We start from the raw sequence: 16,355 nt of genomic DNA, 5'->3' as shown, positions 1-16,355 counted from the left end.
TGTACCTTTACAATACATATGATATACAGGCTGTCGCAATGCTGGCAGCATCCCGGCAGCTGGCATACCGGCAGCGAGTCCCCTCGCGGGCTCGCTGTGCTCACCATGCAATGGGCCTTGTGGAGAACCTCGCTCACCACACGTTATATTCCCACTCAGGTTTTGGCGTGGACCACCACCCGAGTGGGAATATGGGGCTACGGTCGGGATTCCGAACGCCGGCATTTAGCCGCCTGTCGAAATTACGACATTGGGATCCTGAATGTCGGGATCCGAACAAGCTGTATATTAACCGCATACCATACCTTTGTGTGTAGTACTGTACGTGTGAGTTTACCATTTGTTTATTGGTGCTATGCTTTATGTTAATAGGAAATAATTATTCTACATAGTCTACAGTACTAGTGTACAAGTTGTTTATTCTATTATACTAAACCAATAGCAGAGGATAATAATGGCAAAATGTACAGATCTAAAAAATAAATATGTATTTCCTTGCATTATTTACATAAAAAAATAAGAATTTACTCACCGGTAATTCTATTTCTCGTAGTCCGTAGTGGATGCTGGGTACTCCGTAAGGACCATGGGGTATAGACGGGCTCCGCAGGAGACTGGGCACTCTTAAAAGAAAGATTAGGTACTATATCTGGTGTGCACTGGCTCCTCCCTCTATGCCCCTCCTCCAGACCTCAGTTAGGGAAACTGTGCCCGGAAGAGCTGACATTACTAGGAAAGGATTTGGAATCCAGGGTAAGACTCATACCAGCCACACCAATCACACTGTACAACTCGTGATAACTATACCCAGTTAACAGTATGAACAATAACTGAGCCTCTCTCAACAGATGGCTCATACAATAACCCTTTAGTTAAGCAATAACTATATACATGTATTGCAGAGAGTCCGCACTTGGGACGGGCTCCCAGCATCCACTACGGACTACGAGAAATAGAATTACCGGTGAGTAAATTCTTATTTTCTCTGACGTCCTAGTGGATGCTGGGTACTCCGTAAGGACCATGGGGATTATACCAAAGCTCCCAAACGGGCGGGAGAGTGCGGATGACTCTGCAGCACCGAATGAGCAAACTCAAGGTCCTCCTCAGCCAGGGTATCAAACTTGTAGAATTTTGCAAAAGTGTTTGAACCCGACCAAGTAACAGCTCGGCAAAGTTGTAAAGCCGAGACCCCTCGGGCAGCCGCCCAAGAAGAGCCCACCTTCCTCGTGGAATGGGCTTTTACTGATTTAGGATGCGGCAGTCCAGCCGCACAATGTGCAAGCTGAATGGTGCTACAGATCCAGCGAGCAATAGTCTGCTTTGAAGCAGGAGCACCCAGCTTGTTGGGTGCATGCAGGATAAATAGCGAGTCAGTTTTTCTGACTCTAGCCGTCCTGGAAACATAAAGTTTCAGGGCCCGGACTACGTCCAGCAACTTGGAATCCTCCAAGTCCCCTAGTAGCCGCAGGCACCACAATAGGTTGGTTCAAATGAAACGATGATACCACCTTAGGGAGAAATTGGGGACGAGTCCTCCATTCTGCCCTTTCCATATGGAAGATCAGATATGGGCTTTTACATGACAAAGCCGCCAATTCTGACACACGCCTAGTCCAAGCTAAGGCCAAAAGCATGACCACTTTCCACGTGAGATATTTTAGCTCCACGGTCTTAAGTGGCTCAAACCAGTGGGATTTTAGGAATCCAACACACGTTAAGATCCCAAGGTGCCACTGGAGGCACAAAAGGGGCTGAATATGCAGCACCCCTGTAACAACGTCCGAACTTCAGGCAGTGAAGCCAGTTCTTTTTGAGAGAAAAAGTGATAGGGCCGAAATCTTGGCCTTTATGGATCCTAATTTTAGGCCCATAGTCACTCCTGACTGTAGGAAGTGCAGGAATCGACCCCCCTGGAATTCCTCTGTAGGGCCTTCCCGGCCACACACCAAGCAACCTATTTTCACCATATACAGTGAAAAAGTCTTGCTGTCACGTCTTTCCTAGCCTTTATCAGCGTAGGAATAACTGCATCTGGAATGCCCTTTTCCGCTAGGATCCGGCGTTCAACCGCCATGCCGTCCAACGCAGCCGCGGTAAGTCTTGGATCAGACAGGGTCCCTGTTGCAACATGTCCTGACTGAGAGGCAGAGGCCATGGGTCCTCTGAGAGCATTTCTTGCAGTTCCGGGTACCGAGTCCTTCTTGGCCAATCCGGAGCAAAGAATATTGTTCACACTCCTCCGTTTATTACAATTCTCAGCCCTTGGGTCTGAGAGGAAGAGGAGGGAATATATAGACCGACTGGAACACCCACGGTGTTACTAGTACGACCACAGCTATCGCCTGAGAGTCCCTTGACCCAGCGTAAAACCTTTTTTAATCTTTTTATTGAGGTGGGACGCCATGTAGTCCACCTGAGGCAGTTTCCATCAATTTGCAAAACTGCGTGAAGACTTCCTGATGAAGTCACCACTTTCCCGGGTGGAGGTCGTGTCCACTCCCGGAATGAACACTGCTGACAGTGCGCTTACTTGATTCTCCGCCCAGCGAAGAATTGTGGTGGCTTCTACCCTCGCCACCCTGCTCCTTGTGCCGCCCTGGCAGTTTACATGAGCCCCTGCGGTCTGACTGGATCAGAACCGGTTGGTCGCGAAGCAGGAACTCCGCTTGACTTAGGGTGTTGTATATGGCCCTTAGTTCCAGGATATTGATGTGAAGGCAAGTCTGTTGGCTTGACCACAAACCTTGGAATTTTCTTCCCTGTGTAACTGCCCCCCACCCTCGGAGGCTTGCATCCGTGGTCACCAGGACCCAGTCCTGAATGCCGAATCTGCGGCCCTCGAGAAGGTGAGCACTCCGCAGCCACCACAGGAGAGACACCCTGGCCCTGGGGGATAGGGTGATTAACCGATGCATCTGAAGATGTGATCCGGACCACTTGTCCAGTAAGTTCCATTGTCCTTGCATGGAACCAGCCGAAGGGGATGGCCTCGTATGATGCCATCATCCTTCCCAGGACTCGAGTGCAGTGATGCACTGACACCTGTTTTGGTTTTCAATGGATTCCTGACCAGTGTCATGAGCTTCTTCTGGTCTGTGTCTAGGATCATGCCTAGGCGAGGCAGATGAGCTGTAGGAACCAACTGCGACTTTGGAATATATTGAATCCAGTCGTGTTGCCGTTTCACTTCCAGAGAAGGTGATACGCTGTCCAGCAACTGCTCTCTTGATCTCGCTTTTATGAGGAGATCATCCAAGTATGTGATAATAGTGACACCTTGCTTCCGTAGGAGCACCATCATATCCGCCATTACCTTGGTGAAATTGGTAATGACAATTCCGTACCGCAATTCTGAGGTACGCCTGATGAGGTGGATAAATGGGGACACGAAGGTATGCATCCCTTATGTCCCGATTCATTTCAGGCATGCAATGACCGCTCTTAGCGATTCCATCTTGAACCTGAACCTTTTCAGGTATATGTTCAGGGATTTTAATTCAATATGGGTCTAACCGAACCGTCTGGTTTCGGGATTATAACATGGTCGAATAATAACACCCTCTTGTTGAAGGAGGGGACCCTTGACCACCACCTGTTGAAGATACAATTTACGAATTGCAGTTAACACTGGCTCCCTCTCTTGGGGGGAAGCCCGCCGGGTCCTCGGTGAGGGGGCATCTTCTCACAGTCCAGCCTGTATCCCTGCGATACAATTTCTATTGCCCAGGGATCTAACAGGGAGTGAACCCACTTGTGGCTGAACTTACGAAGGCGTGTCCCCACCGGGCCTAGCTCCGCCTGTGGAGCCCCAGCGACATGCGGTGGATTTTTGTAGAGGCCGGGGAGGACTTCAGTTCCTGGGGACTAGCTGTGTTGTACAGCTTCTTTCCTCTGCCCCCGGCTCTGACAAGAAAGGACGCACCTCAGACTTTCTTGTTTCTTTATTCGAAAAGCTGCATTTAATAATGTTGTGCTTTCCTAGGCTGTGCAGGAATATAAGGCAAAATATCAGAATTACCAGCTATAACTGTGGAGACCAGGCCCGAGAACCTTTCTCCACACAATCCTCAGCCTTCCATATGCCTCTTAAGTCGGCATCATCTGTCCACTGTATATTCTACAGGACACGTCAAGCAGAAATCGACATAGCTTTTGTCTCTAGGACCCAGTATACTCATGTCCCTTTGGGCATGCTTTATAATTATATATCTATCACTTAAGACAGCATCTTAAAATATTTATATGCATACTAGGGTCTCAATCTCTGCTGATAAGGTACCTGTCCACGCTGCCATAGCGCTATAAACCCATGCCGACACAATCGTCGGTCTGGGTAGTATACTAGAATGTGCACGCTATCTGCAGGATCCCTGAGAATAGCTAGTGCAAACAGGACACCCAAGGGTAAGATTCTCAACACATCCTGGCCCTAGTGGGGAAAGGATACAGCCTGAGAATTCTCTTGTGGGAACCTGCCGTCTCTTGTCTGGAGATTCCCGCTCTTTTTCCTCATGAGAGGAGGGAAATTTACCTCAGCATTCTTCCCCTTAACATGTGTACTCTCGTGTCAGGGACAGATGAGTCATCAGTGATATGCAAATCATCTTTTATTCCAATAATCATATATTGAATATCTTTTAGCCCTCTTGGCTGTAACTTTGCATTATCGTAGTCGACAGTGGAGTTAAACTCCGTGTCGATACTTTGTTATTTTGGATAGTGAACATAGAGAGACTCTGAAGGACTCTGTGACATGGGGACAGACCAGGGTAGATTTCCTTTCTGTTCCCTAACCTTTTGTGCAATAATTTTACCTCAGCACTTACACATATCCAAACAGGTGTCGGCGTTGTTGACGGAGACACCCTCCCACACACTTATCCGCTCTATCACCTCCTTAAAGGCGCCTTTTACCTCAGACATGCCGATACACGCGTACCGACACACCACACACACAGGGGATGCTCTATTTGAAGACAGTTCCCCCACCAGGCCCTTTGGAGAGACAGAGAGAGAGTATGCCAGCACACACCACAGCGCTATATAATACAGGGATGTACACTATACTGAGTGATTTTTCCCCTATAGCAGCTTATATACACAGTTTTGCGCCTAAATTTATGTGCCCCCCCTCTCTCTTTTACCCTTTGTGTACCAGGATACTGCAGGGGAGAGCCTGGGGAGCTTCCTTCCAGCTGAGCTGTGAAGAGAAAATGGCGCCGGTGTGCTGAGGAAGAAGGCCCGGCCCCCTCAGCGGCGGGCTTCTGTTCTTTTATGTACTTTAATGGCGGGGGTTAATGCACATATACAGTTTATCAGACTGTATTATGTGCTTTTCGCCAAGTAAGGTAATCTAATTGCTGCCCAGGGCGCCCCCCCAGCGCCCTGCACCCATCAGTGACCGGAGTGTTTGGTGTGCTAAGGGAGCAATGGCGCACAGCTGCAGTGCTGTGCGCTACCTTAATGAAGACCGGAGTCTTCAGCCGCCGATTTTCAACTTCTCTTCGTTCTTCTGGCTCTGCAAGGGGGACGGCGGCGCGGCTCCGGGACCGGACGACCGAGGACTGGGCCTGTGTTCGATCCCTCTGGAGCTAATGGTGTCCAGTAGCCTTAGAAGCCCAAGCTAGCTGCAAGCAGGTAGGTTCGCTTCTCTCCCCTCAGTCCCACGTAGCAGTGAGTCTGTTGCCAGCAGATCTCACTGAAAATAAAAAACCTAACAAATACTTTCTTTTCTAGGAAGCTCAGGAGAGCCCCTAGGGTGCATCCAGCTCTGGCCGGGCACAGATACTAACTGAGGTCTGGAGGAGGGGCATAGAGGGAGGAGCCAGTGCACACCAGATATAGTACCTAATCTTTCTTTTAAGAGTGCCCAGTCTCCTGCGGAGCCCGTCTATACCCCATGGTCCTTACGGTGTACCCAGCATCCACTAGGACGTCAGAGAAACAGTACTTTACATATACTCTCCAGATGTAATAAAGTGGTAATAGTGGGAGGGAAGATGTAGTTAATTTACCAAATGACGGGATCCCGGTGGTCAAAATACAGACGCCGGAATCCCGAAGGAAGCTATCAGGCCAGTGGAGGGCAGGATACCTGCGCCAAAAATACAGATGCATGGAATCCCGATTGTTCTTTCAGCGGGACATGCTCGCGTACTGCCGCGGGGGGTGGGAGATTAGGTTAGAAGGAGGGCTAGTGTTAGGATGCAGGGACGGGAAGGGTATGGTTAGGTACCGGTGAGTGGGGGTTAGGGTTAGGCACTAAGAAGGGGATGTTAGACACTAAGCGGGGAGAGTTCGGTTAGGCATTGAGGAAGGGAGGATTATGGTTAGGCACCACTGGGGAGGGTCAGAGTTAGGCAAAAACGGGGAGTGTTAGGCACCCACAAGGGAGGGTTAGGGTAGGGAACATGTGAGGGTTATGGTAATTTCTGGGGGGCTGCCAGGATTCTGATGGTTGGGATGCCGCTGTTGATATCATACTGAATCCCCCTTAGAGTTAGGCTTAATGTTAGAGTTAGGGTTAGCATTAAGGTTAGGGAATACACTGTTTTGCTGCTGAATACACAAGGTTGTATTAGGGAGCTTAGTATATTATGATGACATTAATCATGTTGCCATTCATAATGTCAACATGAGACTGTCAACATGGCTGTTATGTTGACATGTTCATAATATGGACAGTCATCATGTCCAAGATGACATGTATACACGGTCAGAATTTTGTTTTTTTAAGGTAAATCTATCCCTAACCTTAATGCTAACCCTAACTTTAACGTTAAGCCTAACTCTAAGGGCGGTATCCTATTAGAAGCAGTACTTTACCGCTGCTAATAGGATCGCTAGGTGCTATCCTATTAGCCCTGATGCCGGTACTTATCAGGGATTATGCTTCAGGTATGCCTCGGCCTGCCATAGCCGTCATAACACATGGGGTTGGGAGCTTATCCCTATGTGTTCGCTTTCGGACGATCAAAACGACCTCTAATTGGATACCGTGATAATGACCATTGGTCAAAAAAAAAATCACAACATGAGGCCATTTTTATCCACCAAAAATGGATCGCCTCTAATTGGATACCCCCTAGCTCCTAAACCTAACCTCTACGTTTAATGGTAATGTCAACATTTTGACAATCTGTTATTATTTATTTATTATTTATTAACAGTTTCTTATATAGCGCAGCAAATTCCACTGCACTTTACAACTAGACACAATTAGAAGACAAAACTGGGTAAAAACAAACAGTCATAGAGGTAGGAGGGCCCTGCTCGCAAGCTTACAATTAATACTTCCTTTTCTTTATCAATCTTTTATACCAGTGGTTCTCCTACTGTGTGCCGCGGGACACTTGCAGGGGTGCCTCAGGTTGGTGGTCCAGGACCAATTCAAACCATTTATTGTCAATGTAATAGGCAAAACCAGTGCTGGCGGCTGCTAATCATAAAATATGTGGACAAGCAGAAGTAAATCTTGACCCTCACCATACAATTTAACCTAAGGATGACATATAAACATACTTTACTTCATTTCATATTTTTTTCTACATTTCTCAATAAGAAATTTTTGGTCTAGGGGTGCCATTAGAAAAATTCTGACACTCTAGAGCGCCATGATTCAAAAAAGTTTGGATACCACTGTTTTATACACCCTGCGCCTAATTCAGCATGGAACGCTGCTGCGGGCGCGTTCGCATGTTGAAGCCCTGTGAAGTGTGCGCATGTGCAGAAGCCGCACTGCAAAAGCCTCTGCCTTATTGACAGGCAGAGGTTTTTGTGGGGTGGGAGGGGGCGTCAACTCAGCGTTTAAGGGGCATTGCAGCGGTATTGGGGGTGGCGTGGTCCGGACAACGCAGGCATGTCCAGACCATTTGCAGGGCAGGCCGCAGCAGCTGTGTAACGTCATGCGCAGCCGCTGCGCCCGAAACATGGCAGGTAGCAGCCTGCCTTCGCATTGCTGTCATGCAATGGTTTTGCAGATTTGCGGGGGGCGGCAGGACCCAAGACGCGTGGCGGACTTGCCCTGTGCTGGGCGTCCCCCCACATGTCAGTGTAATGGATCAGAGATTTTTCGGGGGCTAGGGCTGGAACTGGGGAGATGCAGGGTTGATAGGGCTGGAGCTGGGGAGATGCAGGGGAGCTAGGGCTGGATTTGGGGAGATGCAGGGAGATAGGGATGGAGCTGGGGAGACTCAGCATTACTGTGGGGACAGTGCTATTTTTACGGGTGTGGTATTGAAAGTCGACAGTAACTAGGTCGACAATGTCTAGGTCGACCACTATTGGTCGACAGTAACTAGGTCGACAGGGTGTCTAGGTCGACAGGGTCTTTAGGTCGACATGTTCTAGGTCGACAGGACAAAAGGTCGACATGAGTTTTTAATGTTATTTTGGTGTCGTTTTCTTCGTAGAGTGACCGGGAACCCCAATTAGTGCACCGCGTCCCCTCGCATGGCTCGCTTCGCTCGCCATGCTTCGGGCATGGTGCCTTCGCTCCGCTACCGCTTCGCTCGGCACAGATTACCGTTCCAATCGTAGTCCACGTGGATCGTTAAGTATGAAAAGGTTCAAAAAAAGAAAAAAATTGTGAAAAACTCATGTCGACCTTTTGACCTGTCGACCTAGAACATGTCGACCTAAAGACCCTGTCGACCTAGACACCCTGTCGACCTAGTTACTGTCGACCAATAGTGGTCGACCTAGACATTGTCTACCTAGTTACTGTCGACTTTCAGTCCGGATCCCATTTTTACAATGGTTTTTACATTAACTCAAAATTTTGTTATGTGAGAGCAATATTCAAGAGCAACAGCTAGTACTCACTGGCTTGCGGACATCAGGTAAGGTGATCCATAAGGGGAATACTATTGGTAGCACAGCAAGGTACACTGCTCTCTTACGCTTCTTAGTAGGCCATGATAAGTTAAGAGGATGCTCATCTTCCTCAGAAACCTCTGCTCCATTTGTCATCTGAGAAAAAAATAGAGATAATGGTATGTTAAGAAGGAAATGAGAAATGTTTGTGGTAGACCATTATAAGAGCAATAATTACAGTATTTAAATTAAATGTCTAATATACATTTAATACACATAATCATACATTATTTATTTTTATTTTATTAACATTTATCTATTCCTTTGCACTTTGCAATTGGTAACAAAACAATAGTAAGTCAAGTATATGTATTAACAGACAGAAAGGTAAGAGGGCGCTGCTTTCAAGTTTACAGTTAAAGGGAAATGAGAGTTTGATACATGAGGATAAGTGCTATATACTGCATGGCATATTGGCCCAGCTAGATTGCAGAGGGAAAAGAATGTAAGCTCTCACGGGCAGGGCCCTCTTCCCTCATGTGCTTATCCCTTTTCTTACTTTAATCATCTTCATCTGCACCAAATCCAGCAGTCTTCTGCCACCTGATACTTATTCCAGTGTCATCTGCTGATGTAACTATGTTTATTTACCCTGTACTTGTCCTATATTGTCATCAGCTGTAAGTTGCTGTTTTCCTGTTTTGATTATTTGTTTATGTACTCTGTAATTGGGCGCTGCGGATCCCTCGTGGCGTCATATAAATAAAGGATAACAATAATAATAATAATAATAATAATAATAAAAAGGTTATTGCAGAGCTGTATGATCCAGTCACACACCAGTTTTAGCTTGTAGTCAATGGATTGTAGGAGTAGAGAAGGAACAGATAAAAAGAAAACATTGAGGGGCATATTTATTAAGCTCGGTGAAGTGATATAGTGGAAGGTGATAAAGGACCAGCCAATCAGATCCTTACTGTCATGTCACAGGCTGGGTTTGAAAAATGACAGTTAGGAGCTGACTGGCTGGAGTGTTATCACTTTCCACTTTATCACTTCACCGTGCTTAATAAATGTACCCCACAGTATGTACTGAACGTTTGCATACCGTGCAGAGGAGAGGTAATAGAAAAGTGTAAGGATGTTATGTGGGTGTCTCAGGAATCAGGGACGTGCAGTCAGGGGAGGCAGGGGAGGCAGTGCCTCCCCTGTCATAATGATTAAGATAATACAAAGAAGATGCATATGACACATATTCTGTGCCATATGTATCTTCTTAATATTATTCTTATCGTTGCTGTTTTGTATATGTGTTTGGGAGGCACCGATCGTGGTGCCTCCCGTTGTCACTGGGGAAAGTATGGGGAGCGGGGTGTGGGCACGGGCGGGGACTAGCCATGGGCTGTAAAAGCCCATTGAAAATATATGGGAAAGCGGCACCATTAGTGGTGCCGCTTTCCATCAGGGACGTGCTTTCAACCTATGAAAGCACGTCCCTGTCAGTGAGGCCACAGTGATTGGCCAGCGGATCCGTCACTGGATCCGCTGTCAATCACTGTGTGGGCGACGCTGGCGGAGGAGGTGCGGGCGGCTGGATGCGGCGATGGTGCGGGCGGCGGGATGCGGCGGTGGAGCGGGCGGCGGCGGTGCGGGTTGCGGCGGCGGAAATTACCTTTATCCTGCAGAGTTTGGCAGCGGAGCGGTTCCAGTTTCAAAAATGGCGCCTCAGCGTCATTTTTGAAATTCAAGATGGCCGCCACGAGCCAATCACGGCTCGCCGCGTCATCGCCCCGCCCCCTCCGGCTGACTTATATAAGTCAGCGCGAGGCGGAGGAGAGTCAGTCCGACGGCGGAGGAGGAGCTGTGAAGAGCTCCTGAAGAATGAAGACGCCGGTAGTCCTGGCTGGGCGGCGGCTATGCGAAAGAGCTTAGCAGCCGCCGCCCACCAGGTGAAGACGCTGGAAGCCCTGGGGAGGTGGCGCCCCCCCAGGTGAAGACGCCGGAAGCCCTGAGAAGGCGGCGGCCACGCAAAAGAGCTTAAAGGCCGCCGCCCCCAGGTGAAGACCCAGTTTAATAAAGCTTATTTTCAAGACTTGTGTGGTGTTTTTATTTTAATATTTTCTTTACAGGTGGACTACAGGTGCCAGCGGGCACTTTATGTCCGGGCATGCTGGCACTTGTGGTTCTCCAAGTGCCAGCATGCTGGGGCAGGCTTACTGGGACTTGTAGGCCACCTGTAAAGAACACTATTAACACACAATGAACCCCGCACCCACCGCCACCAGGGGTGCGGGGCATAGCACTGGGCTATCAGCCCAGTGCTGGTTATTGCTCAGGAGGGGGGACCCCATTTTAATTTTTTGGGGTTCCCACTTTCCGAGGAATTCCAACCCTGGGCTGACTGGCTGGGGGGCAGATTAATGTTATGGCAGGGGGACCCCACACTGAGTGTCTCCCCTGCTGTGGCATTACTCCCCCTGGCTGGTTCTGCCTAGTGCTGGTTTTACTGGTGTGTTGGGGGACCACACTTTTTTTTTTGTTTTTTTTTCAGGGGGGGGGGGGGGAGAACTTGTTAGCTGCCAGTACCTCCCCAACCAGTGACCTCACCGCACGTCACTGTCAGGAATGTAATATACCAGAGATTTTCAACCTTTTACAACTCGCGGCACACTGAACAAGATTTAAATATTGCAAAGGCACATTCCAATATAATGGTGATGCATGGTGCAGTTGCGTGTCCTAGGATATCATGTCGCAGCTTCTCCATAGGTAACGCCTGAGCCACATCTGAGAAAGCCAGAAGAGCCCAACACTGCCCGGGCCCAAAATTAGAACTGGTTCTGCAACCACTAAACCAGAGCCGGCCCTAGGTATAGGCAAATTAGGCAACTGCCTAGGGCATCTGGCATGCCTAGGGGTACCAGCAGCTTCTGCTGATTAAAATGATGGTGGTCATTCCGAGTTGTTCGCTCTGTAATTTTCTTCGCATCGCAGCGATTTTCTGCTAATTGCGCATGCGCAATGTTCGCACTGCGACTGCGCCAAGTAAATTTGCTATGCAGTTAGGAATTTTACTCACGCCATTACGAGGTTTTTTCTTCGTTCTGGTGATCGTAATGTGATTGACAGGAAGTGGGTGTTTCTGGGCGGAAACTGGTCGTTTTATGGGAGTGTGTGAAAAAACGTTGCCGTTTCTGGGAAAAACACGGGAGTGGCTGGAGAAACGGAGGAGTGTCTGGGCGAACGCTGGGTGTGTTTGTGATGTCAAACCAGGAACGAAACTGACTGAACTGATCGCAGTTGCCGAGTAAGTGTGGAGCTACTCAGAAACTGCTAAGAAGTGTCTATTCGCAATTCTGCTAATCTTTCGTTCGCAATTTTACTATGCTAAGATTCACTCACAGTAGGTGGCGGCTTAGCGTGTGCAAAGCTGCTAAAAGCAGCTTGCGAGCGAACAACTCGGAATGAGGGCCGATATGCGGCATGCCTATAATCTGTGTGTAGCATTTTGTATGCAGATACAGCCACAGTCGCACACAGAATATAGGCATGCCACATATAATTTTATTCAGCAGAAGCTGCTTGTGTGTCCTAGTCATACAGAAATGCAAATAAGATGTATTGTCATAAAAAAAAGGTGCCCGACGTTAGGAGAGCTGCCAGCTGACTCACACAAGGCATCTCCTGCTGCATGGTGTATTGAAGCAAGATGTATGAGGACACATCTGTATCCAAGCAGAGGCAGAGGTCACAGTGTTAGCAGCCATGTAAGTGCTGTGTGCAGGTAGGTTGATTGTGCAATAGTGTTCGGCATAAGAGGCATTATGCGTGTCGTGTGTATAAATGCATTAATAATGTGCAGCAAATGTATAAGGGACATTATGTGTATAAGGGCATTAATAAAGGTTGGCAGAATGTGTAAGGTGCATTATGTTTATAAGGACATTAATAATGTGTGTCATATGTGTGAGGGGGCATTACTGTGTGGTATTATGTGTACAAAGGAATTACTAATGTGCGGCATAATGTATATAAAGGGCAGTACTGTGTGGTCTAATGTGAATAAAGAGCATTATGAAGTTGTGTAATGGGAATAAGGAGCAATTCAGTGTGGTGTAATGTGAATAAAGGGCACTACTGTGAGGAGTAACGTATATATTGTAAAGTGGTACTACTGTGTGATGTAACGTGAATAAGGGACACTATTGCATAATAAAATGTGAATAAAGTTGCACTACTGTGTGGCATAATTTGAATTAAGGGTACTGTTGTGTGCCCATGTGCCTTGCCAGCAGAAACACACCTCTCTTTGGGCTGTGCGCCGAATGTGCACACTGTTCCTATTTTAAATATAGGGGGTAGCAACACCAAAATAAGGACTGCTATGGGTGAGGGGTGATGGTGCTGGAAAAGGGGTACAGGGTCAGAGGCAGAAATAGCGGTGGTGCCAGGGGGCACCAGACAAAATCTTGCCTAGGGCATCATATTGGTTAGGGCCAGCACTGCACTATTGATCGTTCCTGGGCCTCAGTAGCGGCAAAACACTGACGGACCTGGCTGTGCTTCTATGGCGGCACACCTGGAGACTGCTCAGGGCAAACTAGTGTGCCACGGAACAGTGGTTGAAAAACACTGTAATATGCTATCCAGTAGCGGCTCCAGAGGTGGGACTGCAGCACAATCCAAATATGTAAATAGGGAAGCCACACCAACTGTCACTTCAAACATCACCAGCCAGGACTAAGTGGCAGTCGGAGTGGCTCCCCTATTTGAATTTTGGACTGTTCTGCAGCCCCACCTCTTGAGCCGCCACTGAATTGCTTTCCCAAATAGGAACATGTTCAAGGAATGTTTGAAAGCTTGGAGACTAGAAGAAAGTCTTGATGTGTGTGAGAGATCATACGACAGCGTGGGTGAGAGGTGCAGACCTTGTGCATAGCAAAGGGAATGAGTTGGGAGATGAGTTTGAGACAAATGACGATGTATGTTGCTGTATTTTTGCTGATAGTTTTATATGTAAGCGATTATATGCAAGTATTTTCTACTGAGCTCAATAAATTTAGACAACTAATGTATGGCTGGACAGAGCATAGTAGCAGTAGAGGGATGTTTGTGAGGAAACATGTTTCTGACCTTGCATGCCAAAGCATCCTGGTCCTACTAGAAAACGTAGTGCCACTCAAATAAATACTGATTTTATAGATAGCGGAAACCTCAGACAGATTAACCACCTAAATAAGCCCACAGGATCAGCTGCAGTTTACCACTCATGCAACACAATGTGACTAGCTAGTAATGCATGAAGAAATTATCTCACCCAGGGGATGGCACTGGCAGTGTCAGGCAGTGCGCCATCGCCCTGCTGCTTGTTTCTCCTGGTGTACAGAGTCTGACATCCTCCGATGCTGTGGCTGGTCCCTTCTCCAGAACCAACTACCCAGAGGCTACTCAGCAACACTGTAGTGAGTAGTGAGTCCCTCCAATCCCCAGGACCAGGCCTGCTGCAACCCTTCCTTCTCCTATACCACAGCTGTCTCCTCCTGCCATCTCCCCATCTATACTTCTCCTCTCATCTCTGGAGCTGCTCTGCACACAGTGACCAGAGCCAAGGGAAAGAGTATCCTCATTAATGATAAGTGTCTATGTAGTGTATGTTCCTGTCATATGGGGATGTGTGTGTGTGTGTGTGGGGGGGGGGGGGGGGGGTAGTGGAGTAATGTAGTGTAGTGATGTACTGTGGGGAAACAGTGTAGCATAGTGATGTAGTGTAAGAAGTCAGTGTAACGATGTAGTATTAGGCGATAATGCACTTATGTAGTCTTGGTAGGAAATGCAGCAATGTAGTGTGGGGATATAGTGTTGCAATATTGTATACTGATATAGTTTGGGAAGTGTCTGGTTTAGGTACATCTCTGAAGAAGGACAATAGTTCTTTATCTCTCCTTTTCTCTGACTCCTAGTTGTAGGAAAATATATTCTTCTGTTCTGTAAGAGGCTTCCTTAAAAGAGGATTCTGAAGTTAAATCTCAATAGGATTCTGAAGTAAAATCTTTCTTTGAAAAATGCTACATTGTGAAAGTTACATTGAAATGTTGCTTGGTTCTACTAAACTACTGCTTATGAACTGGCTGGTATGAAAGCAGAATTATTTTAAAGGATCCTCCACTTCACTGGTGTCCTGCATGTGGTTTGGTGTTGACAGCATATACTGTATACGCCTCCTACTCCATATCGCCTTCCCCGTTCCTTAAACCCTTGCTGCTCCCTTGGGCTCTCCCTTTTCCCCTTGACTTCAATTTTATGATGACAATTATTACTGTATAGATTTATTTTTAATAATAAATATATATTTTTACTAGTACTATATAATTTTACCATTTAACAGAATGATGGTAGAAATAAAAGAACATAATTTAAATGTTTTTTTATTCATCTCTAGGCTGCTCACTTTTTATTTTGTGTCCTTTTGGAGCAGTTATTTAAGCTTTATATGCAACACTCTGAGCTAACACGTCTGCCTCAGCTTTTTTTCCAGCTAAAGATAAAAGGAATATAAAATAACTTCTAATTAATCAACATTAAAGGCTGGTAATAATTATATCTGAAGAAAAAAAATGCCTTTAAAAAACAAATGAAATTATTGGAAAATGTATAACCTGTGTTTCTGCGGCTTCAATGCTGTAAGCAACATTCCCATTTTGAACTGGATCAGTAGATTCGTTGGGTGGTGTCACCTCAACCTCAACATTAGAAGTGTTTGGAAGATCAATTTTCTCTGCAATGAAAGTAATTGAGCAGAAATAAATATTTTTCCCTTGACTAAGAAGAGTAGACTAAAGCAGAACAACATGTCTTCATGCGCAGCTAAGTGCCTTAGATCAGCTCAATGGAACAAGTATTATCCTGCACATAGGTCAGACATGCACAAGGAGACGTTCACAGAGCAGGGCTTCAATAACACTGTGACCCCTGTAAGATTAAAAAACAGTGGCGGGAGCTGCAGCGCCAACCGTACAGTGCAGGGGGGAGCCGGTTCAGCATATACAGTATAAACAAACATGCTACGCTGTATGTAATATATGTGCTGGCTGGTTATCCCAGGGATCGGCAGCGCTGTGTGTATTAAGGCACCGTGTGGCAACCGTACCTCAGCAGCATTAGGATTCACTCTCCTTCTAAGCCCACTCCCAGAATTCTTATTGGCTAGTTTCACTGAATCTGGGGATGGGCTTAGAAGGGGAGTGAATCCTAATGCTACTAAAAATCCCAGATGCAGCAATGGCTGTAAAACACACAGCGCTCCCGATTGCTGGGATAACCAGCCACCAGATATATTAAATACAGCATAACATGCATAACACACCGACTTCCCCATGCACTGTGTGGTTGGCACTGCAGCCAACGCTGCAAAAAAACTGTGTCACAGCTACTTGAATCCATGTTCACAATGCAAGCCGGTCCTGGGTTATTGCCGGGTCGTCCCTTATCCGGCACTTGGAGATAACGTCATCTTTAAGCACCGGTGATCCGGCTCTCTG

The 16,355-nt window shown here is 47.0% G+C and overlaps 1 protein-coding gene across 5 annotated transcripts in view; it reads right to left on the bottom strand.

Annotated features, from left to right (window-relative positions):
* The window catches only part of SLC24A2 (solute carrier family 24 member 2), a 491,146-nt gene that overhangs the window by 23,845 nt on the left and 450,946 nt on the right, over positions 1-16,355 (bottom strand). For all 5 annotated transcript variants that reach the window (XM_063914167.1, XM_063914168.1, XM_063914169.1 and 2 more), the window contains 2 exons: positions 15,474-15,592; positions 8,827-8,973 (listed from right to left, as the gene is read on the bottom strand). In XM_063914167.1, the coding sequence (XP_063770237.1) occupies positions 8,827-8,973; positions 15,474-15,592 (266 nt within the window). The remainder of the gene's footprint in view (positions 1-8,826; positions 8,974-15,473; positions 15,593-16,355) is intronic.

The sequence above is a fragment of the Pseudophryne corroboree genome, chromosome 1 (genome assembly GCF_028390025.1).
Source record: "Pseudophryne corroboree isolate aPseCor3 chromosome 1, aPseCor3.hap2, whole genome shotgun sequence".
Taxonomy (NCBI): domain Eukaryota; kingdom Metazoa; phylum Chordata; class Amphibia; order Anura; family Myobatrachidae; genus Pseudophryne; species Pseudophryne corroboree.
Note: the sequence above shows the minus strand (reverse complement) of the source record. Positions and strands in the feature narration are given on the sequence as shown.